The following is a 25,346-nucleotide window of genomic DNA, read 5'->3' as shown; positions in this document are numbered from 1 at the left end:
TGCACGCATTGCTGATGTAAGTGCTTCTCTGCGCCCTTCCAAACCGATGGGGGATTCTGCGTGATGGAATGGACCTACAGTTATGACTGGGAAAATACGGGATTGCTTATCAGCAGCAAAAAACAGAAATATCCTGTCATCACCACCCCCCATGCTAACATCCCCATACTCATACTCATAGCAACAGGTACACCGTGTCCTTGCTTCGAGTCACGGCACGAGGTTCAAGTTACCCCCAGAGAGGCTCAATTTGATAGCCACTGAAGAAAAGAAAAAAGAGAGAATTATGGGTATGGTGAACAGTTACAAGCTACATTTAGTATCATAATGAGAGGATCTGGAACATTAGCCCACTTGTTTGCTGTTCTTTGTTATTCCGTAACCTTGCCTACATTTTTTCTGCCGCTGAAACAAAAGGCTGGCGACGCTAATTGGTTGCTGCCGTTTGTACGTTCGTCAGTTGGCAACACTGAACTTTCTTGCTAATAGAGTAACACACGAAAAACATTAACAGGCTTACTTAACCTACTTGCTTGGCGCATAAATCAATGCAGAATTATCTACTCAATATTTTAATATAGCCGTTAATTAGCCAAATAAACAATCTTGCTGGTAGCATTCAGGCAATTAACAAAATGACCAACAATGTGTTATTCAGGGTTGTGTGTTTAATTATTTTATCACCCTACTATTTCACATTGCGGGGAGGGAAAAAAAACACACAAGGCATACAATACTTACCCCTGCTTATAAACCAGAGATAATTTGCCTCATGTTGTATTCCCTCTGCACCTGGAGAAAAACATCCACATTTAGTGGACAGTACAGCTATCTAATTTAATTAGGACAACAGGGCCATTATCTTCTGCAATCAGAGAAGTAGTAAAGCCATCTTCTGCAATCAGAAAAAGAGAACAGTTATTATCTATGGTCAGAAAAATTGAGAAAAAAAAAGAAGTTATCTACTGTGAACAGCAGAGCATTTAGCTGCTCATGGGAGCAGGAACCACGGCAGGGATTTTGGGCCCCACTGTAAAGATGCCACATTGGGCCCCACCACCTCATCCCTGCACAATCACGGCACAATTTCTTGAGGGCCCCTGTCAGTCACGGCCCTCGGACTCATCCTAGCTGAAACCCCTAATCCCAAAAACAGCACCCCTGCTAATCAGAGGGGGTGGTGTGGAAGTTGTAGAGTGGTGAGGAAGACGATGGGGAGACGGTCAGGTGTAGGGCAGAAATAGGACAGGCTCAGGGTGGCAGATTGGGAACGGTATGTTCTGTGTGGACACAAACGGGGGTAAGTGCCGGTACTTGGAGTAGAGTTTTTTTTTCAGGCTGAGGAGCCATGATTCTGAATCCACCATGCGACCCAGAGCCTGCCCCATCTGGAGCTGCACGTTAGCGGCCGTCTCCTGACGAGAGGCACACAGAATGGGAATCATTAAAAGCACCCTCTGCACATACAGAGCGGCACACTGAATCTGGGTCAGCTCTGCCTCTCCACAGCGGTGAGCAGCAACTACAGACCTGAATCTGCTTTTCTAGCCTTATAGCACACACACTCACATTAACACACACACACACACTCACATTAACACACACACACACACTCACATTAACACACACACACACACTCACATTACACACACACACACTCTCACATTAACACACACACACACTCACATTAACACACACACTCTCACACATACACACACACACACTCACATTAACACACACACACACACTCTCACACACACACACACTCTCTCTCACACACACACACTCACATTAACACACACACTCTCACACACACACACACCACACATACACACACACACAACACACTCACATACACACACACTCCACACATACCACACACACATACAGACCAGCCCTGCACACACACACAACCAGGGCACACATGGCACACAAATACACACACACAAACCCACGCACGTGCACACACAACGAGGGGTACGCACACACCACACACAATGACACAACGCAGGCACCAAGTACCAAACCAGGGACGACGCACAGACACTCTCTCTCTCTCACACACACACACACACACACATCTCTCTCTAGCATGCTATTTCTCTCTCCCACTCCCTCCCCTCTCTCTACCCCCGTAATGCAGCTCACGGGTGTGTTTGTTTTTTTCTTCCGAGAGTTCTGCTTGATGGAAACAGTGAATGTCCCGTGGGAGTTGTGATGTCATCCTGTGGAGACACACACACACAGACTGCTCTCTAGTGCCCCCCTGTGGGTATACTGCGAGGCGCAGCCAACTTGCAATGCAGCAAAAAAAAAAAAAAAAAAAAAAAATCCACAAGTACCAATTTTGCTGGTGAGTGTAGGTTGTTATGCAGACGCAAGATCCGAAAGCCCCTCCTCTCAGCCATATGATTGGTGCAATGCTTTACATTTCATTCCACTTCATTTTCCGTCCAACATTTTAATGGAAGCCAGAGGAAAGCCCCACAGAACGCATTCTGTCTGTAACCTCCCCTTCCTCTGTTCCTGTTCCAAGCTGTGGAATAAAAGCATACACACAGAGGAATGGTTAGACTTGTGAGCGGCGCAAGGGCATTGTGGGACTGTGACACCCCCATTCTCTGCAGAAGGAAAACCGGCTCGGAGGACCACTCAGAGAACTGCAGAGACATTTGTCCTTGAAAATCATATTTGAGGTTAATTAGGCATGAAAAACAGACACAAATAGATGTTTATTTGCTTAAAAAAAAAAAAAAAAAAGGAACAAATATATGCCCACCAATGTCAAATGCTGTAAGAGGAAAATTAAATTATTTTTGCATTCGTTTTGACTTCTTGAAAATATGTTGGCCGGTTCAACATTCGTACAAACACGCCATTTTACTACACGTGCCTACTGGATGTTATCCTCGGTAGTGTAAACTTGTCACAATAGAAGACAGCCGAAAACAAAAAAACATTTAAAAGTTGTGGTTTTATTAAATGAATAAAGCAGTGACACTGCACACAGGAGCAGTACTGTAAAAACGAGCAGCACAGTTAACCAAAAGCTACAAGGCCAGTTTGTTAAGATGACTGACTTGGAATAAAAATATGTTCTTTGCATCAATCCAGATTAATTAAAAATGAACTGTCAAACAAATTCCACATCCATCTCCAGAGGCCATGCAAATCAGCCAGATATTTCAGAATTTGTTGAAATAAGGGAATAAGGGAGGAATGGTTGTTGATTACTGTGGCATAAAACCCATTCTTCATTTTAAAACAAAAGAAATGTAGTGCTGAATCAACATACTGCTTAGGGGATTATTCCATTTCATCTGTTCATGTTACCTAATTGTTTATTCACAATATTAACTGAATTAAGATCAATACTGTTGGTTAGATCCACTCAGCTTCATGGCCTTTTAATGGAAGGCACAACAGGTAATAATAAACTGAGCTATAAGTGAAGTTAAAATGGATAATTTAACATGGAATCTGTATTTTTAAACTCCCATTGAAGGGGAATGGAGCAATTGACGATTAACTGAATTTACCAGGGTTTGGACATGAATTTTCAAGCATATAATTGCCACTCAAAGCTATTATTTTTGGCAGAATTACACCAATCCCAAATCTTCACATAGCCTGTATGGGGTGGCCACATTACACAGTAAGTTTTGAGAACAAATGACATAGGGAGACATTGGTTACAACTAAGTTCATTTATGAAACCTCTGAACACCAAGATGCAAAAAGGGAATTTGCAATAAAGTGAACATTCTTTTAAGCCCAAACTCAACAATCACAGATTCACCAATATTCTAGGCAACCTGAGGTGGGCAAAATGGCCTGATAATGTAATTATACTACATTTAGATTCTCAAGGTACAATATGCTGCATACACTATGTCCACAGGTGTACGTTCACAAGTGTACTGTGAGAAACTGTCAATTTAAATTTATATTTTACCCCTGTAGCATACCACTAAAAGCAATCCTTTCTCCCAAGTACAGTGCCATTAAACCCATTTTCACTGCTCTGCATACACAAAGTCAGAAGAGCTATGTGGTCGTACTGTACTGTGTATGACCAAACGTTCAGCTCACTCAAACGCTGCAGCGTACAGGTGTGTGAATAAATCATTTCCACAAGTGCTCAAAATGTCAGGAAACATTCAGACTTACATTTTTAGCAATCATCTTCTTTCTCATCTCCTTCTCCTTCTCCAGCTGAATTGTCTGCAGGCAACCTGTCAATCATATTAACCTGCGCGCTCCATTTTATCTCTGTGCGTGCGCGCGTCGCCACGGGAGACCGATACACCGCTAACATTCCGACTGTAAGCATGCCTTGAGAAGGATAACAGAAGCTATTGTAATTCTTTGCAGTTTATTATGTTAGTATACAAATGTATGAGTATCAGAGACATACATTTCACAACAGACCATCATTTCTTTTTCTTCCTCTCCTTCCTTCCTCCGTCTCCCTCTCTTCCCTAAGGAATGGCAATGTGATCAGACAAGAAACAGTGTGTTCTGTGCCTTTATAGGTTAGGTATTCATGTAGCCCCCCCACCCCCACCCCCACCCCCACTCCTCTCTCTCTCTCTCACACACACACACACACACACACACACACAAGCATATGCACACAGATCTAAAATGCTCATACTAACATATAGCTCCCTCTCTTCTCTCACTTTCTTTCTCCCTCCCTCCCTCTCTCTACCCCCTAACCCAGCTCATGAATCTCTCTCTCTCTCTCACCCTCATTTCTCACCCTCACTAGTATGGACATTAAAGAAAAGTAAGAAATTAACTATAATCCTAATGTGTTAATGGAAAAAAAACTATGTTTGCCCTAAAGCTCATGACCAAGACGCATGTTCTACATTTAAAAGGCATCTTTAAAAAAAAGGATACCTGTGATCACGTAAACGCACTGGAGGGCACTGAGACAGCAGCCGAACGCCCTATAAGAATCATACTAAATGCCCTACAGAAACAGCCTATAGACACACTGAAATACCCTATAGAAACGCCCTATAGAGACACACTGAAATGCCCTATAGAAACACCCTATAGATACACTGAAGTACCCTATAGAAACGCCATATAGAGACACACTGAAATGCCCCATAGAAACACCCTATAGATACACTGAAGTACCCTATAGAAACACCCTATAGAGACACACTGAATGCCCTACAGAAACGCCCTATAGAGACACACTGAAATACCCTATAGAAACACCCTATAGAGACACACTGAAATGCCCTATAGAAACAGCCTATAGAGACACACTGAAATGCCCTATAGAAACGCCCTATAGAGACACACTGAAATGCCCTATAGAAACGCCCTATAGAGACACACTGATTGGGGAAGAGGGAGCCATGCACAGCAGGCAGGAAGTACACCAAAGTGCCCATTCCTATGTAGAAATACACACTCAGGAAAAGCAGAATACATCTCTCTCTCTCTCTCTCTCTCTCTCTCTCTCTGTACATTTGACCTCACATACCAGATCTGTTCATCGGTCAGCTTAAATACATGGTAATCTATAATGCTGGATTGATACTGAAACATTCATTAATGCAGTTACAGTAATACACACATGGTAGATCTCGGTTCATTAAACTGTGGCTTATTGAAGAGGCTGGGGGATCTAAGGGGAGGGGAGAGAGAAATTGGGGCCTAAATAACTTGGTAAACTGTGACTCCTACATCATGTGTTATTGGCATCCCATCACACAACTACCCTCCCCGACAACCTCACAATGTCTCACACGTGCACTCACACACACGCATACACAAACACGCATGCATGCACACACACAACCTCTCTTATAAGTTCACACTCATATATGTGCACTGTCTCACACACACACATGCATACACACAGGCATGCACACACAATCTCTCATAAACTCACTCACACACGTGCAGACACTATCTCTCTTGCAAAAACACACACACACACACACAAACCCTAACCACACCCACAATTACAAATGGGCAGAAAACTCATCAGTTTAAGAAACTGAAAGAAACTTCTGTACATCTTATACAAGCCAGTGATTGGTTATCATGCTTTCACATTCTCTCCGGGACTTCTAGACAGCACCTGATTGGTCCAACAAATGGTCCAACAACTATACCCTGGGTTTGACTGTCCTCCTATGGGTCAGGCTGCCTGAGTGCAGCTAAACATTCAACTCAGACAATCTTAGATTCTCTTTAGGATTCATCAGGAATGGATTCTTTGTACCGAAATGCAAATTTTTTAGTGATGGTAGTCAAAACACCTGTGATAAATGCTGTGTTACTGTACACTTGAAACAACACAGATTCGCAATTCCTCCAGTTCATCCATAAAATCTAGCATACGCAGCCTTAAAATAACCCACTGTTACTGTCGTGTATGATAGGTTCCAGAGCTCCAGCAATAAATCTGATTGGTTACAGGGCTCTGTAGTCAGGTCTGATTGGTTACAGGGCTCTGTAGTCAGGTCCGATTGGTTACAGAGCTCCATTCTCTTGTTTAACTAGTTACATTCTTCAGTAAGCTTGCAGCCCCATGACATCTCATCTCTACAAGAGGTTTCCATGGTCACCAGACATTAACACAAATAGTAGTAGTATTCCATGAGCCTTTGCCACAAACATCTCTGATGGTTTTTAAAATGATATACAGAGTCAGAAAAACACAGTCTATAACTTAGAATCTACAGCCAGAGCATCAAAGCCCCACTCTGGACTACTGGGTATGTTTTTACATAGTATAGTACAGTTTAATTAATGAGATTGTTTTAACTGTAGAAAGACCGTATTAATAAAGATTATGTGTTTGTGTGTGTGCGTGTGTGTGTGTGTGTGTGCGAGCGGCTGGATGATCAGTCATTCGAAGACCAGCTTTGTAAGGACGGTCAGCTCTGTACAGAGTAAGAAAATTGTGTGTGTGTGTGGGTGTGCGTCTGTCAGACAGACACAGAATACTAGAGAGAAAAGTGTGTGTGCATGGGTCAGATGGTTCTGTAGTCCATATACTGCAGGCCCGTGTGTACAGATGCTGCGTGTCTTAGGATTTATACAGCGACAGTGTTTTCCTTAGGAAGAGCAGTCCTGCAGAGGTAGACTATGTCTGTTAGAATGTTCGGTTCTGCACAGATATGATGTACGTTACAATGTCCAGTTCGGCAGTGTGTGTCTGAATTTGTGTGAGTGTGTGTGTGTGTGTGTGTGTGTAGGTTTGTGTGTGTGAGAGAATTTACAGGTCAGCAGAGAACATGTGCATGCTTGGATACTCAATTCTGCAAAAACCCTAGATGTAAGAACATTTTAAATAAACATAAAATGTCTTTGTAAAGATGGTCATTTCTGCATGGGGCTCTGGTGTTCTTGGAGTGCTCCATTCTGTAGGAAATGTGTCACTGTTGTGGTTGGATCATTTCTGCAGAAACCATTTCTTTACTAGGACGGTCAGTTCTGCAGAGAAAGCTCAGGGTTTGGGGGGCTGCTATCACAGACAGCTGTGTGTAAAAGAAAGGGGGGGGGGTGCATTGTGGGTACGCTGCTCGTCAGGGTCAGTAGTAGTCTTCGTAGCTCTTGGGGTTCAGGCAGTACAGCAGGGCCGCTCCAAAGGAGAAGATGGTGGCACCCCACGCCAGACCGTACCCCCAGTTAAATTCATGGTAAATTCGTAGACTGATGGTCTCGATAAACTTGATTGGGTAGAGAACCAGACTGCACACCTGGAGTACCACTGAGAGAGAGAGAGAGAGAGAGAACAGCACGTACATCTTTATAAATACACCATCTTGTCCTTGATCAGTTTTATTTTTACCATTCATAAACCTTACAAATGTGATGCTTACAAATCTCATCTTAAGTGTATTAATATATTATTCCGTATGTTTGCAAAACATTACAAAGCAGTGACGTGCATCCGCGCACCACAGTGCGTTGCCTTAACCGAATGAACCAATCAGCCGCCACTGGACTCTTTATATTGCACGTGAACGCTTTGGAAAAGCTGCTTCAGTTTTCCCTGCCAAAAAAACACGATTTAAATTAGCTGAATTGAATGGAGAGAGGGAGGAAGTAAAGGGGAGGGGAAAGAGAGAGAAGGACAGATGAAAAAAAGAGGTTTCATTTTACTGGCATGCTCCCCAGAGGAGGGAGGACCAGGGGTCAGAAAGTAGAAGTCCTGTCATGTGTTTCTTCCACACACGAACTCTGCCAGCTGAGTTCACTAATTAGTTCTGGCTGAAGAATTGTGCTAATTAGCAAATCCAGGCGACTGAAACAAAATACCGGGGAGGACACTGAACCTATATTTTCCACATTCCTGAATGCACATCTCTGCCTGTTTACTTTTAGAGGAAAAAAAAGATTTTATTAATTCCCTATTTCATTTAGGAATTCCAATTCACAATGGAATGATCAAAATACCCTCAGAACGAGTGAAACTGCAAACAGCAGATACACAGAGGAACACACAAAAAAAACAAAAGAATTAAATCCCAACATGTAGCTTTACACATTTAGCACATTTCAATCTGAAACACTGGCTTTTTTTTATTTTTACATATTTAACCCTCTTAAAATACTTTATCCCTTTTCAATGCAGTTTACAATAAATTCTGAAATATGTAGTGTCTTCAGAGGAAAAAAAGGGAAATGTTTGTTTCCCGTTTGTGTCTTATTTCCATAATTTCTTTTGGCTCTAGTAATTTCCAGCTTTGTCACCGACACTTGAGTTCAACTGGATGCTGCAGCATGGCCCAAGATGGGCATATCCATACAGCATTACTGATTGTTTATCTTCGAGAAAAAGCATCTTCTAGCAGATTGTTAGATCAATCAGAATCAGAATCAAACAAATTGGCAGTGAAGGATGCAAGAATATGAAAAGATTTGAGCCTCCAAATAGATTGAGAGTTGCCAATGTCTCTTCCGCATTTGGAATGGAAACCTAGATAGAGAGAACTAGCTATCTGGCTGACTAGTAGTTGCTCGGGCCACGGCTGGGTAACAAGCATATTATTTTAAATAAAAGACAAAAAAACAAAAAAACAAATAACACAAGAAAAACAATAAACATTGTGACCAGTCAATGTTTAAGAACATTAGTCCTGATTAGCTTTGAGTTTCCCCACTTTTTGTTGTTTCTTATACAGTATACACACAGAATGTGTGGGTATGTGTTTACAGGATCTCCAAGGGGAAAAAATGATTTAATTTCTAATGGCCTCTTATTATTTAATACCTGTGGCAAAATCACATGTCAATACACTGTAGATTTAGAGGGAGGGGCTTCATAATTACAAGGGAGGGTTCTGTAATTAAGAGGGGAGGGGGGTGGTATAACTGGGAGGAGTGTTCTGTATAATTAAGCATCAGAACACTTTTTAATTAAGAGGGAGGACCATAAGGAGAAGAGTTACGTAATAAATCTGATTATGAGCTTTGTATACGGTTTCATGTTGTGAACACTTTGGGTTTTGAATTTACTATCCTCTGAATTTCCTTGGCAGGGAAATTCAGTTTATTCTAGCGCCAATAATTTTTTCATTTCAATATGACAGAGAGAGAGAGCCTGGTGCATGAAGAAGTATATAAATAGCTTCACCTGATGGGGGGGTGGGGGGTGGTGAGGTTGTCTGGAGGGGGGGGGACTATATGCATTCCTGACCTCATTCCCATCACCATTTACATGTGCATGTATGCATGTATGTGTGTGTGTGTGTATGTGTATGTGTATGTGTGTGTGTGTGTGTGTGTGTGAGTGTGCGTGCGTGCGTGCGTGCGTGAGTGTATGTGTGAGTGTATGTGTGTGTGAGAGTGTATGTGTGTGTGTGTGTGAGTGTGAGTGTGTGTGTGTGCGTGAGTGTGTGTGTGCGCATGTGAGTGTGTGTGTGTGTGTGTGTGTGTGTGTGTGTGTGCGTGTGTGTGTGCGTGTGTGTGTATGTGTGTGTGTGTGTGTGTGTGTGTGTGTGTGCGTGTGTGCATGTGTGTGTGTGTGCGTGTGCGTGTGCATGTGCGTGTGCGTGTGCGTGTGTGTTTGTGTTTTTGTGTGTGTGCGCGTGTGTGTGTGTGCGAGTGTGTGTGTGTGTGTGTATGCATATGTGTGTGTGTTACCTGCAGCAAACAGCATCACAGCGACGGGCCTGTAGAAGCGTCTCCGGGACCCGACGCACACGGACACCAGCCCCACCAGGAAAGAGAAGAGAATGAGGGCGGCCCCACCCAGCAACAGGGCCAGCGTGGCAATCTGCCAGTCTGCGGCGAGAGAGAGGGAGAGAGATAGGGAGGGAGGGAGGGAGAGAGGAGAGGGAGGGAGGGAGAGGAGGGAGGATGGGAGAGAGAGGGAGAGAGAGGGAGAGAGGGAGGGAGAGAGTGAGAGAGTGAGAGGGAGGGAGGGAGGGAGGGAGAGAGGGATGGGAGAGAGAGAGGGAGGGAGAGGGAAGGACGAAGCGTGGGATGCAGAGAGGGAGAGGAGAGGGATGGGAGGGAGGAGGGAGAGAGAGGGAGGATGGGAGAGAGGAGGAGGGAGAGTAGGAGAGAGGATGAGAAAGAGGGAGAGAGAGGGAAAGCGAGAGATGGAAGGAGGGAGAGAGAGCGAGTGAGGGATAGAGGGAGAGAGAGGGAGAGGGAGAGAGGGAGAGGGAGGGAGGGAGAGGGAGGAGGACAGGGAGATACGGACAGAAAAAAGGGGGTGATAGAAAGAAGAGAGAGAGGGAGGGGAGAGAGGGAGAGGGAGGGAGAGGGAGGGAGGGATGGAGGGAGGGAGAGGGAGGAGGACAGGGAGATACAGACAGAAAGAAGGGGGTGATAGAAAGAAGAGAGAGAGGGAGGGAGTGAGAGATTTCTTTTTATTATAAGCCCTTTATTTGGACATTCTTCAAAAACAGAATTTACAAAATCCCTGGGGTTCACTGAGCACAAAATGTTCCCCAGTCCCCCTACCTCCATAAAACATGGCAATCTGTAGAAAGCACGTTCAGTCCTAAGGTGAGCAGCCAGCATCCCCAACATTATATTCTTGGAATCCACTGACCACGGCCCCCAAGATAAGATTTTTCCTCGTTTTCCAAATGGCTAACTTTGCTAACCCAAACAAACAGTTACAGTGCCCTGAAAAAGTATTTGCTCCCTTCCCGTTTTGCTCTATTACTGCAGATTTGTCACACTAAATGGTTGCAGATCTTTAGACAAAATGTAATATCAGACAAAGGGAAACTGGGCACACACAAAGCACATTTTTAAAATTATTATTTCATTTATTTAAAAGTTATCAAACATCCATATCACCCATGTGAAAAAGTAATTGCACCCTTAGTTACTCAGTCAACCAATTAAACAAAATTTCAGTGTGATGTTGTGGGGATTCATTGCTGCCTCAGGACCTGGATGACTGAAGGATCCATGAATTCTGTTCTGTACCAGAACATTCTTCAGGAAAATGTCCAGTCATCTGTCCATGACCTGAAGCTGAAGCGCAATAGGGTTACGCAACAAGACAATGACCCAAAGCCGAAAAGCAAGTCCATATCAGAATGGCTGAAAATAAACAATTTAAGTTCTGGAGTGGTCTAGTCAAAGTCCTGACTTTAACCCAACAACGATGTTGTGGCAAGACCTGAGAGGAGCAATTCATGCTTGAAAACCTACTAATTTGTCTGTATTAAATCAGTTCTGCAAAGAATAGTGGGCTACAATTCCTCCACAGTGATGTGAAAGACTGATATAAAATGACAGAAAGTGTTTCGTTGCAGTTATTGCTGCTAAAGGTGGTGCAACCAGTTGTTAAGATTAAGGGGCAATTACCTTTTCACATGGTGATATGGGTGTTTTATTAACTATTTTGATTAAATAAATGAAAAAATTATGAACAAAATCTGTTTTAAGGTATTAAAATCAGGTTCCCTTTGTCTAATATTACATTTAGTCTAAAGATCTGAAACCATTCACTGTGACAAATATTCAATAACAGTAAATCATGAAGCGGCAAGTAGGCTACTTTCTCACGGCACTGTAAGTAAGACATAAAAGGCACTTACAGTAGACAAAGACGCAAAATAAATATTTTAAAGGTAAAAACCTCAAAAAAAAGAAGCCAATTACAAAAATAAATAGTCTTACCAAAAGAATTTGATAAAAACTGAAGTTAAAGATATAAAGATATACTTTTTATTGAACCCCGTGGGGTAATTTGTCCTCTGCATTTGACCCATCCTAGTTACTTAGGAGCAGTGGGCAGCCACAGTGCAGCGCCCGGAGACCAACTCCAGTTCTGAGGCCAGTGCCTTGGTCAAGGGCAACTTCAGGAGTGCACCTAACATGCATGTCTTTGAGCGTGGGAGGAAACCGGAGTACCCGGAGTAAACCCACGCGAACACGGGGAGAACATGCAAACTCTGAAGGTACTGAAGGGCAGTTATCGGCCCCTACCCCCTGCTGCCCCTCTCCCATCACCGCGGTAACAGTGAGGGGGGGGGAGGCAGTACTCAAACTCATCATCCCAAAGGGTCAGAAAAAGAGTCCTGTCCTCCAAAAAGTCCCAGTAGGAGACAGGGAGGGACTCACATACCTCTTGCATACTCTTTTCCAGCAAGCATGATGAAAGAGAGAGAAAGAGAGAAAGAGGGAGAGAAAGAAGGGGTAAGAGAGAGGGGGAGAGAGAGGGGTAGAGAAACACGTGAGTACATACAATTGAGTTCATTTAGGCTCTGTAAAGACATCGTAGAGAGGCAGTCCACAAAAACAGAAAAGACAATATCTGTCCATCATCAGAGCAGCTGCCAATTACTGATACATTTTTTTCTGCTTTCGCATTATTGAACTATACATTTATTTAATCACTATTATCCAAAATAAGTCCCACGTTTATAAAAGCAAAAAAAAAAAAAAACGGTAATGTCTATTCCTTGTACAAGACCATGCAAGATTGAAAACTTTCCTTGAGCAGTGAGAATTCATCATGTCTGTAGGTTTCTGACATCATACATTTCCCTTGGTGTCCCCATTCCCACTCCCCATACCCACAACCCAAAGGGTTCTATAAACCATTTTGGTCTTAATAAACATTGATGATGTATTTGTGGGCGGAGCCAAACTAGTGGCAGAAAGAACGGTCTGTTGACAGTTTGAATAATGTAGCGGTGGTAGCAAAAGAAAGATCTGTGCGTGAAACTTTCATAATTAGTTTGCTAACTCATAGAAAACAACATTATGGATCCTCAGGAGACCTTGTCAAATTAAACATTTGTCAGCACAAGACAAAATTAATTACACAAATAAGGATCCATTGATGCCTCTCCTGTAAGAGATCATTGTTCTACAAGCTACTCCTGCCTACGTGCTGAGGTTGCTAACATTGGTCAATGGCGTTTCTCATTGTGAATTAGCCAGCTAATGCTAAACTTTGTGGAAGCTGCCACTTAGTTATCCTTAACTATTAGCCTACTTAATTCATTTCTGGCTTTGTTTGTGTTGAGCACTGGAGAAAATGCCACCTGATATGAAATGGGCACTGCAGAGACGAGAACTACCAATGACATCAGTACAGTCTGTTCTTTTAACGGCTTGCAGCCACAAATGCGCTGAGCTTCAAATGGGAGGTACTCGACAAAGGTATTCTTTAAAAATGAAGGCCCTATTTTGTGCTATTTCTACTTTGACAGCCAATGGCACAACAAGACATTTTTCAGGGACTTTGCCAACCCTCTCCTTATCTGTTTACTTGTTTTCTGCCACCAAAATGTGTGCGCAGCTGCCGTGATATTAAACGTCGATGTACACACACTCCCACAGAGCCATGCGCCCTCGCTACCAGAGTCCCGCCCACTACTCACAAAGGGCCACACCTCCTTAATATCATAGCCCCACCCACATTCCAACAGGGCCTTTCCCTCTCACTGCCAGTCCCACCCACACTCCCAAAAAGCCACACCTCCTTAATATCATAGCCCCGCCCACATTCCCAAAGGGCCTTGTCCCCTCATTACCAGAGTCCCACCCACACTCACAAAGGGCCACACCCCCTCAACAGCATAGCCCCGCCCATACTTCCACAGGGCCACGCCCCTGTCGTTACCACGGCACCCTGCTCACAAACGCCGTCCACGAAATCACACCCACAGTCACGGAGTCACGTCACAGAAGCACGCCAAATACCCAGCGCTCCTGGTATTTCACACAAAGCTGCTCTCGCGCTCCGCCTCGTCTCTGCTGCAGAGGGCTGCCGTTTGATTGGCATCTCAAGGGCATTCTGTTAATCAGAGAAGACAAGGGCTAATCAAACAAACTCTTGGAGAATAATGGCCTGCGAACGAGGGACTCTGGAGTATCCCCCTCTCGCCCACGCAGGAAAGACCCTTCATGCCGGGACTGGCTGAATGTGTTCTCTCAAGGACACAGCTACAAGGCTGAGAGTAATTAGACATGAACAAAACCAGAGAGCCAACTCCCCACTCAGCCCAGCCCGGCCCGGCCTGGCCCGGCCCAGCTCAGCCCAGCCCAGCCCAGCCCAGCCCGGAACAGGAAAAAGGGTTTTGTTGACAATGACGAGATTCAATGATCAGGGAGTGGTTCTGAAATCAGAAATGGGGAGGGGGGGGGGGGGTGTGGGGGGTGGGTGCTGATGAGCAGGGAGGGGAGTGGGGGTGGGGGTGTTACAGATCCAGAGAGCCGTCAGCACTGATCTCGCTCTCTCTGTGCAAAGCTGATTCTAATGGCATGTGAAGACCTGCAGCACAGCTCTCCTCTTCAGAGTGTTTTTTTTATTTTTAATTTATTTATTTATTTTTTTTACAGGGACTCATTCATAATTCATCTTCGTTCAGCAGCATTTTCTCTCCCTCATGGTCACTGGAGAGAAGAACACTGTTGCTGGGGGGAGAGAGCTTGGTCACTAGGGGGAAAGAACACCAGCCACTGGGGAAGAGAGAGAGCCTCCCATCCTAAAAAAATGCACTGGCCCAGTGCAGCCAGACGCAATTAAAGTGGCCTCCAAAATTATTCTCACCATTTATGAAAATGGCTGTGTAGAGTACAAATACAAATACAGGTTAGGAGCGATGCTGTGTGCTCAAACAAGGGAAAATTATCTTATTTTGTATGAGTACCACTCCTCAGAGAGAAAAAAGGTTTTGTGTAACTAGTCTTCTGTGTAAGTAGTTTCCCCAAAAAAGATGTGTCATAATTATTCACAGGCCAAACAACCTTTTTAAAATCTAACAAAACCGTTTCACTGGGGTTTAAAACATACACCGAAGAGCAAAAAACAAGTTGCTGATGTTCACAAGTCAGGACAGAGATACCAATTTCCAATATTAGGTCAGTAATTAACATTAAACATCAACAGATCAATAATGCTAGTGCTAGTGCTAGTGCACTCTGCCCCCACACACAGTGAAACATGGTTTCAGAGGCAAAGACAAAATTTGAGCACTAAAGTTTGAGATCTACAAAACTTGGGGACAAGCACCTTGGGGACAAAGTCTACAAATCTACCATCAGATGGCCCCCTCCATATCAACAGGCTTTTAAAAAAGGTTTTGCCAGACAGAAAGCCTCTACTGAGAACAATGACCATAAATACGTGTCCAGACTTCTCTAAATGCCATTGGACGTTTGATTGGAACTTGGTATTATGGTCAGATGAGTGCAAAATTGTATCTTTTGGCCACACATCCCAGTGATGGGTTTGGTGACAGAAGAAGGATGCTTATGTTGAAAATAAAGTCCTGCCCAGGGCGAAATATGGTGGCAGATCTTTGATGGTATGGGTTTCTTTTCAAATCGACTGGTCCTGGGGCTCTAACTAAGGTCAATGGAACCATAAACTCCAGGAATTACCAAAAAGTTTGAGGGAAAAAAACCCGTTTTCCTCCATGCCCTGAAGCTCAAACTTTGCCGCAAATTGATCGTTCAGCAAGATAATGATTCCAAGCATCGCTCAAAACAAGTTTAAAAAATTTGCACTGAGCTGAAAACAGGGGTATAAATATCTGTGACAGGGTTATTTGGGAAATAAATGTATAATCTGAGCAAGGCAGACCTGGAAAGCCAGCTGCTGGGAGGATCGTGCACACTTATCACATAATGAAAGGAAACATGAATCATTCACAGGAAGACAATTAATGGAGATGATGATTACCTTTTTATAATATACATGTGGTTTAGGAAGAGAAGAGAACGAATAACTGGAGAAAGAGAGATAGAGAGAGATGGAACAAGAGAAAGGGTAATGTTCCACCAGAGAGAGAGAGAAAGAGAGAGAGCTTACTGAAGCTTACCAATTCTGTAACCCAAACTAACCTACACCATGCTCAGGCCAGTACTGTCAAATAGCCACAAATCAGTGTGGGCCAAAAAAATTATGCAACAAATAAAAATTTTTTATTTGGAACATTGAGATGAAGAAACCAAAATACAAAGCCAACTAAATTGCTATCGACCCTAAAAAAGACAACTCATGCTGAGTGCCAGAGTATTTCTGTCAGAGATACAAAGCAGAAATGAATCCTGACCAAATACATGCTCAATAACCACACCCTGGTGATTGAAAAAGGCTGATACAAAACTCATGGTTACCTAAATAAGGAAATATGTGGTCTCTGTGATACAGGAGAGGTGTAGACAGAGATGCACTTCCTCCTCAACTACACAAAATATGCAAAAATAAGATGAACTTATTTCCACAAATTTTCTAAAATCATAAAAATCTTCAATTCATTATCAAAGGATGAAAAACGTGTCATCCTTTTAGAAGGACCAACAGCCCCAACTGCAGCACAATAAAAAAGTGACCATAATATTCATTATTATTTTACTGTATATGTAAATGTGTTTTAATCGATTTTCTGTATACTTTTGCAACATTTACATATGTATTGCCTGCCAATAGATCAACTTGAATTTGAATTTGAGAGATAAACAGAGAAAGAGAGAGAGAGAGAGATAATTTGAATTTTTAAAAACCCGTTATGAAAACATGATTTCCAATGTATACACCCACGTCTCATCAAAAACCGTTAACATCATAATATTTTTTCTCACAACTACTCAGTTTTTTTTTTCTTTTTTAAAAACAGATAAACAGAGAGAGAGAGAGAGAGACACGTATGAGGGGAGTGAGGGGTATTCATCAAACCATTCAGGACAGAGGCAGGGGAACACTTGAGCGCATGCAATTGAGTTCTCTCCACCTCCGTAAATACATCATCGTTTGGCAGAGCACCTGGCCTGTGAAGGAGGAACACAGTAAGAGATAACCCGCCAGTAACTGAGGGACCGTGGAAGAAATGAGCGACATGCCAGTAAAAAAAATATATATATATACAGTATATCACTTATAGCATAAACAGCTATTCTATGCTATTTCCCCATTCAATTTTAGTAGTTTTTTCCATCTTTACTGCGGCATTCATTTTTGAATAATTATTTATTATTTCATGTGTTGCAGAGCCCTTACTTATTTACTTAAAAAACATACTGCTTGAATGTTTGTTCTTGTAAAGATGACGGTCAAATATGTGATGCCGACAAAGCCATTCTGAATTAAAATGTAATTAGTTGAACGGAACTGAGAGATTTAGACTAAGGTCAAGACACAGAGAGAGGGAGGGAGAGACTGACAGACAAATAGAAAGCAGAACCCTTCCACAACAGAACAGAAATACAGAATAAATAATCAGAATAATTCCATCACTGGAATTTCTAATTTTCTTAGAGGTCAGGTCTGAAGGGGAACATTGTGTTTGTGCAAGTGCATGCGTCTGTATGTGTGTGTGTGTGTGTGCGCGCGCGTTCGCATGTGTGTGAGTCTGTGTGTATGTGTGTGCGGTTATGTGCATGTGTGTGTGTGTGTGTGTGCATGTCTGCATATATATATATATGTGTTTTACATGAGAACAGATAGGGATGTAGCTGCAGTCCCACTGTAAATCACAGCTTGTTTTTGTCAGAATGCAGTGATACTCCCTGCAGTGCATATGTATTAATATGGCTCGCGTTTTAACTGTATGCATGAATCATTTTTAATACAGTTGTTCCATGTAAATTTTTTTACTTAATTTTGCTGTTGATAGAGTACAGTATACGAGAGGTGAGCCAATCTATACTGGTGAATGTTCCAGAAAATATGGCTCTTCTCAGACGACACAGAACCCCAGGCAAGTCATATATCCAAGTATATGCATTACATGTCATGTTCTATAAGTTAAATAGATAACTATGGTATCTACCCCTTATCATCAGTAAAAATGTCTATGAATACAGCCTCTTTCCGCAGCTACTGAAATGGCGAGAACAGACAGCACTAAATATTTTCTTCCTTTTTCTTACAGTAAATTTATTAAGCGGATATAATCATAATCTGCCTTCTTGGCAGTCCTTTTAGAAGTCTGAAGCAGAATGCAGAATTACTGTAAATTCCTCCAAATCTGGAAGACAAAGAGAATAAAAGCCATCGACAGAAAGCATGTCCATAAACAAGCTTGAGAAATGTCTGGGACTAATGTCACTTAATGTGTACACACATGATTATGTACAATTTATATCAACATTCAGAATATACTTAATTATTGTTGTTTTTTGTTTTTGCATAATAATGTATGTAAACCTGTTTACTATGCTTTGGCAACACAATGTATTCTGTCATGCCAATTAAGCTCCATTTTAATTGAATTGAATTTAACGGTAATAACCAACTTGCAACCAGTCTTGTCTTGTAACATTAACTACAAACCATATCAAGGACAGCCTGACAAGAATGGCCTCCAAACAAACTACTGAACCAGTACCTGCTACTCAGACATTGATTACAAATACCGATAAACACAGACGTGAAGAACAATCATTAGATTTTACCAGAAGGGATTAGATAACATAAACAGGCAAATCCATGGTGCGGATAAATGAAATATTAATGATGTGTTTTCACGCGAAGGAGAAAGTTGACCACTGGCAATGTAATACTGTGCTTTTGGCATTGCAGCAGCTGTAGTGTTGATTACAGAATTGATTAGTGAGAGCAGCACAGCTTTTAAGTATAGATCTATGCCTTGAGCATTATTTCCATTTTACTGCTTCTGTTAGTTGTTGAAGTTTTGTTAGATTCTCACATACCCGCCCCCTCACCCTAACCCTAACCCCCCCCCCCCCCCTCCAAATGATATATTCCTGATTTGCAAGTGCTTAATCAGTACAATGGCTTCTGGTGTGCTCTTAAAACCAGGTGGCAAAAGGAGGGAATTTGTGACACGCAAATACACACAGTTCCACTGGCAACTCCCGAGCACGGAAATTGAATAAACTCACTTAAAATATGGCAGACAATGAACTAATGGAAGGAAAAGTGCTTTGAATAATTAGATCGAAGATGGGTGCTGATATTTATATGAAACACCACCACTACCTGGGGAAGTTCAGGGTGAAGCCTGGTTGCTATAAATAAAGCTGGTTAGAGAGGGGGGGGGGGGGAAGAGAGGGGAGACATTGATCGTTAGTTTCGGTAAATACAGGGGTGTTCTCAATATGGAACAGACTCAAAACACCGAGAGGAGAAAAACACTGAGACGTAGCAGCTGGAACGTGAGAATGCACTTTCAGAAACCCGCAGGGGATGCACCACGGACAAATCTGAGAACAGCCAGACCCTGAGAGGAGAACAGAGCAGGAGATTAAACAGTTTAAACAGCCAAACAAATAGCCAAGAGACCTTATGGCAGGAATCCCAGTACGGGAACACAGAAGTCCTCCCCAAAAAAAAAAAAAAAAAAAAGAAAGAAAGAAAGAATGACAGAAGAGAGGGAAGAAACGACAGCACAGAGGATAAACAGGAAGTGAAACAGAAGCTGCTGCTGTTCAGCATTCCAAAGAGCCTGTGCGGGGATGACTAGACATCAAGCGAAGAGGTAGGCAGGAACTGCCCAGTCAGGGAAAAGCGGGAAATAGATCTCACCGGCAATCTCAGCCAACCGAGCACCGGGGAGAGCACTTCCAGGATATTACAGGCCTTCCTCAATTTAAACCCCGGACATGGACGACTCGAATGGATATGAACAACAGTAGTGGCATGCAAAGAGGAGCGAGAGAGAAAGAGAGAGAGAGAGAGAGAGAGAGAGAGAGAGAGAGAGAGAGAGAGAGAGAGAGGAGAGAGAGAGAGAGAGAGAGAGAGAGAGAGAGAGAGAGAGAGAGAGAGAGAGAGAGAGAGGGAGAGAGGGAGAGAGAGAGGGGCAGGGATGAGGAATCTGCAGCTGGGTGAAGCGGGAGAGTATAAACACAACTCGGTTTGAATAGCTGATGGTGATGCTTCAGCCCTGTGCCTTGTATGCAGTCCATTGCGTAACTGGGATGAAGAGGGAAAAGTACGAATTAAAATTAAATTATTGCATTAATTCCCTGGTTAATAAAGGAATGTATTTTTTAAAATGTATTTCATAAAATGTATGATCTTGAGAACTGGATTTAAATTATCCTCATCTCAGTTTGTTATAAAATTCTTCACCGGATATAAAGATGTAGCAGGCGGGATTATAAAGATATGCTTGATATAATAGGGAAAATTCATGGGCAGATCATACTGTTGTCCTCAGGAAACTTGTTTTCAACTGTGTCTCAATATATAGCTCAAGTTCTCAATATATTCATTATGAATTCATTTTAAAAAATCTTTAGAAAGTTTAGATGGGGAAGGCAAAGGAAATTTTTTGGGACATCATGGCCAGTGCGTCCATTTTGTTAGCCTGTCAAATAATATGTAACTTATGATGGTTTATTTTGTTACTGCCATCTTCACTGGCAGCCATTCAGACATCCTACATGCTGTAAGAGAAACACCGCGACTCTTTCCATCGCAAATTCAGAGAGCCATAGAATACAAAACGAGGGGGCTGTGATTCATGGGACATTATTTTCTCTCCTAGCAACGCTCGAAAATTACTGATGATCTAACAAAAAAAAAAAAAAAAAAATGAAAATCACAAATCAGGAACTCTCAGCAAAAACAAAGGAAATGCGTGCAATTAATTCAAATGTTAAAATATCAATGATGGAAGGGCCAGAGAGGCTGAAAGCCAAATCGCAATCCACGGAACCACTCACCCAAATATGGGACAGCCACGCCCAAATCACCGGATGTCACCAACCGAAGCAATAACATCAACATATAAGAAAGACGGGAGCCCGTGCTCTGGACAGAAAATGTTTCAATCATCATCTTGACAACTTAACACTTGAGAAAATGCTTCTATATAATAAAAAAGGACACATTTTGGCCTGGGCCGCCTTCAGTGGCTTAAAATAGGCGGACGACAGGAAGCTTTAAAAAGGGTTGACGATGACAACCCTAATGACATCACAGCCGTCAACTGCACGTCAATGGAATGACTTCACAATTAATAAGCGTCCGCTGGACAGTTTGCCAGTGAGGGGGCAAAGAGACCAGTAATAACCTACTAAAGTGCCACCTTTTTTTTGGTTTTGCAAGAAGCCAAGGCACAGGTATGCTGATCTTTTCGGAGTGCATGGGTTAGTAATTACCTTATTACAGTAATATCTGCGCAGAGGTGGTGAGAAAGATATGGACTGAAACGTGAAAGGCTGACCCTTTGCTTTCATGACCTTTCATAACCAACACAGCCCTCCTCTTAGCTCCCATTAATGAAACAGATATTAATGGTGAGCTCAGATGCGAAATGAAGACTACAGGCTGGCACTAGGCGGGCACTAAGCTTCCACTCGGCTGGCACTAGGCTGGAGGGTACCCGCGGAATGACAAAGCAGGGACAACAGTCTCGGGCAGATCCAGACAAAAAAAAAAAAAACGTAGCAAAACACATATTTGACTGCAAACTCCAAGGAAAGCAGAGGCAAGGCAGCCCCAGAGAGCAGCTGGAAATGTTCCACACTAAGGAATCTTTTTTGTAAAGAGACCAGGACTCCACTGACAGGAAAGTACAGCGCTGGCACAAACATGAGCGAGCTGGACACCCCCTGTCCCTAAGGAGTCTGAGTGGATTAAGTGCAGAGCGGTTTTCCTCACAGAGAATACGCCGAGACCCCTCTCATTCCCATTTCATTCACTAAACGTCCCACAGCAGGTGTCTGCAGAAATTTCACTGGCCAGCTCTGTGGCTAATAAGAAACTAACCATAAATTATATTGAGCAAATTATGTGCAAGCTTCTGCAAGGGTTTGGTTCCATACCGTCATCAAGACTGATCACCTCCACCTCCAAATCGATCTCTCCACACTGACCCTTCCACACAAACTATACTGTGTCACAACGTCCCAATAATGACTGCAATATCCTGAAAATGGGCAACCACATTACAGCGACATTAGCTCCTTATGAAGTATCATGATTATAGGACGAGACTGTAATTCTTCTACTGTTAGAATAAAACAATCATTACGGCGCAATAGCTTTACAGTACATTTTACAGGAGCTGCATTTCTCTGCCGAATTAAATGGTCGTTGCTTGCATTTTGAATTGTTCTTGGCAGCCATACTGAATTAAAGCACAGCAAGTGTACTTAGTATGCAGAGAGAATAACAGCACTATTACCTAGTAACAAAGCAGACAATCCTTCTAGCAGACCAAGCCTCACAGTGTTGTAAAAGCATTTGGTACGAGACACACATCCGGATGTACGAGAGTTCAGAGGCCAAGGGTTTCCATCAGAGACGGTTTCTGAACCACATACGTTTGGCATGAAATCCGGTTTGAAGCTTTCTGCACCAAGGCAGTGATTGCAAGCAGATGCAGCCATCGGAGAAACTCTGCATAATTACAGATGGGAATGCAGATTAGAGTCAGGATCCTGATTAAAGTAATTAGATTTTAATTAAATTGCTTAAGTAGCAGCATAGTTGTTTGTTAAATAGCCTTCAGTTGTGTCACAAAACACAGAAGCCGACTATCAAATTATTTTTGCCAGATAGAATCTTATAAAAACGGGTCATACTATTTCCACCGGATAGTGATCTCCCCCAAAACAGTTCCCTTCACAGGAACACGTTATGACATTGACAGCACTGCACAAAGCTCAAACTGGTTTCCTCTTATCACTAGATCTTTTGGAACAAATTCTACAGCTGTTTCAAGTGCTGATCTCTAGGGGTGCGAAATGGAAGAGGGGCCGTGCTTAACTGCTTTAGAGATGGTTCAGCGCCGATCTCAGACCAGTACTGATCTCAGGTCAGGTTAATCGTGCGTTGCATGTTTATTATCGTCGTCATATCGGGGTCCATTGTCCCACTATACTTTTTATTTCGTCGTGTACACAGTGGAAGTTAGCGAAAGGAATGTGCATCAGACTATTCAGTCAATTTATGAAAACAAAAATATTAATGGGCGTAGATCTCAATTACATTTTTCAGGGGGTCAAATGTACAGCACGACCACAGGCCGTTGCAGCCCACTATACGAAATATAATAGCCTAAGCTGCGGGTGGAAACTCGGAAAGGCTAACATTGCATCGAGTGATTCATGAAAAGCATAACTCCCATAGTCGCTCTGGGAAGTGTCCGGCGACATGCCTTCCGCCGCATACCGTTATTTTGGCATGCAGCCTCTAACTCAGCATGACTTTATATGGACTTAAGCGGCAGTTCTTCTGTTCGACCGAACAACGAAAATATCCGCTCGGTTAATACTATCGGTTAGCTGCCAAATAAACTTTCTAATTTTGCGAAACCGATCATACGAAAAACATCAACAACAAAAAAAATGTGTGCACACTTCCCCGCATAACGACATGATCAACAATATAGCAGTGTGTTTTGAACATAAAAAGGGCGCAAGTTGGGTTTCTCTTTCAGTGAAAAAAATCCTTTTGAGAGTATACCACTTCGTTTCCCTGGTTACTAATCTCCAGGCATTTGGCACTCTTGGGAGTTCTGTTCTGAAAGTTCGCTTCGCTCCTGCTACGACTAAGAAAACATAACAATGACTCCTTTTTACAGCCAACAAAGACGAATGAAAGCCGAGCAGAACCGTCTCTCGGACAGCAACATTCCCACATTAACTCCGCGCATCTTGCTTTAAAATGGGGTTCGCATGCACAGGAATGTTATGAGCAGACAGTTGGTTTCTAATTTCAATAAATCAAGTTTTTATTTTCTTCAGAATGGAAGGCGTTCTCCTCATGTTCCTGACTTGACACAAATTCCTACAAGAGTTCCACGCAAGGCTGCGTGTTCAAGGCTTCTGTCAGTGTTTAACACCGTGCTATTATCCGGGGATAGTCAGTGCACTAACATCCTACAATAAAATATCTTTAATTAGTTGATTCTTTTTTGTTCGTTGGTTTGTTTTGACATTTGCTTTTAGTGTAGCTTATGCGAATAATCAGTTAAGATAACAACATTATCTTATAACACCAAATACGTCTATAAGCGTTTAAATATGCGCTTCTTTGAGTTGATGAAAGTGTTAAACGATAGGGGAAAGGAGAGAACCTGTCACTGTGGCGGAAGGTGCACGGGTTGTGCAGCAGCCGATGACTGTGCAGAGTAGCTTTGTCATCGTTGGACACTAGCATCTCAATAGCGGTATATCCAAACCCAATCTCTGTCACACCAGACTTTTTTTTTGTTAATATCTCATTCAGCATTCCTTATATTCACCATAAGTAACATGAGTTTCACACATGTCCGAATTATGTTTATACCGTATTTTATATGAATATGCTTTTACAATAAACGGAGGACAAACGGTAAGCAGTTCTTACCCGACCCGAACGTGCTGCTGCAACGCCAGGTATCCGATGCCGCCGGTTTCCAGCATGAATCCCACAGAGACAAATAGTACTGGTTGTCCGCGGTGACCCATGCAGGACTGAGAACGGCCCCGATGTCCAGGCATAGCGCGAGGAAAATGCAAACCAATCCAACCAACTTCAGAGGCGTTAATACTGACACGCGGACTTCCTCCGCTCCGCTAGCGGACGAGGCCATTGCTGATTTCAGGGCGCTTATGCGCTTTATTGTAATTTACGCGCTGAACGTGTTTGCCCGATCCGGAGGTAGCGAGCCTCCAGCGACGATGCTGCAGCTGCTGTTCCACTGCTCGAGTACTGCAGCAACGACGGGCTACACGGCTCGCCCCGTTAGTGCAGTGACGTCACGACACCGCTGAACATTTCAGCGCTGTACCCACAGGGTCCTAAAGCCTAGGATTCCCACAAGCGCGCATGATGTGATTATTTCAAAAGCTCCCGCAATACCTCTGGTACAGCATGCATATAACAGTGCCCCGCAGCTTTCATGACCTTAGCAAGGCGCGCGCGCACACAAACACACAGACACACATAGACACACACACACTTTTGGCCACTTCAGGTC

General features: G+C 42.9%; 1 protein-coding gene across 8 annotated transcripts; it reads right to left on the bottom strand.

Moving 5' to 3' along the window:
* Positions 1 to 4,358: 4,358 nt before the first annotated feature.
* Positions 4,359 to 25,098, bottom strand: tmem47 (transmembrane protein 47). 8 transcript variants are annotated; one of them, XR_010325744.1, is made up of 6 exons: positions 24,734 to 25,098; positions 12,581 to 12,592; positions 10,129 to 10,269; positions 5,109 to 7,750; positions 5,007 to 5,051; positions 4,359 to 4,972 (listed from the first exon to the last, which is right to left on the bottom strand). XR_010325744.1 is itself a non-coding variant. In XM_064310445.1 (4 exons), the coding sequence occupies exons 1-4, from the start codon at positions 24,957 to 24,959 to the stop codon at positions 7,572 to 7,574; spliced, it is 558 nt and encodes a 185-aa protein (XP_064166515.1). In that variant the 5' UTR covers positions 24,960 to 25,098; the 3' UTR covers positions 4,359 to 7,571. The 8 variants fall into 8 exon arrangements, 2 of the variants coding, with proteins under 2 accessions (XP_064166515.1, XP_064166516.1); XR_010325741.1 differs by having other exon boundaries at positions 5,007 to 7,750; XR_010325742.1 differs by having other exon boundaries at positions 4,359 to 5,051.
* Positions 25,099 to 25,346: the final 248 nt, after the last annotated feature.

This window comes from Anguilla rostrata, chromosome 15, assembly GCF_018555375.3.
Source record: "Anguilla rostrata isolate EN2019 chromosome 15, ASM1855537v3, whole genome shotgun sequence".
Classification (NCBI taxonomy): domain Eukaryota; kingdom Metazoa; phylum Chordata; class Actinopteri; order Anguilliformes; family Anguillidae; genus Anguilla; species Anguilla rostrata.
The sequence above is the reverse complement of the archived record's forward strand: the minus strand, read 5'-3'. Positions and strand labels throughout refer to the sequence as shown.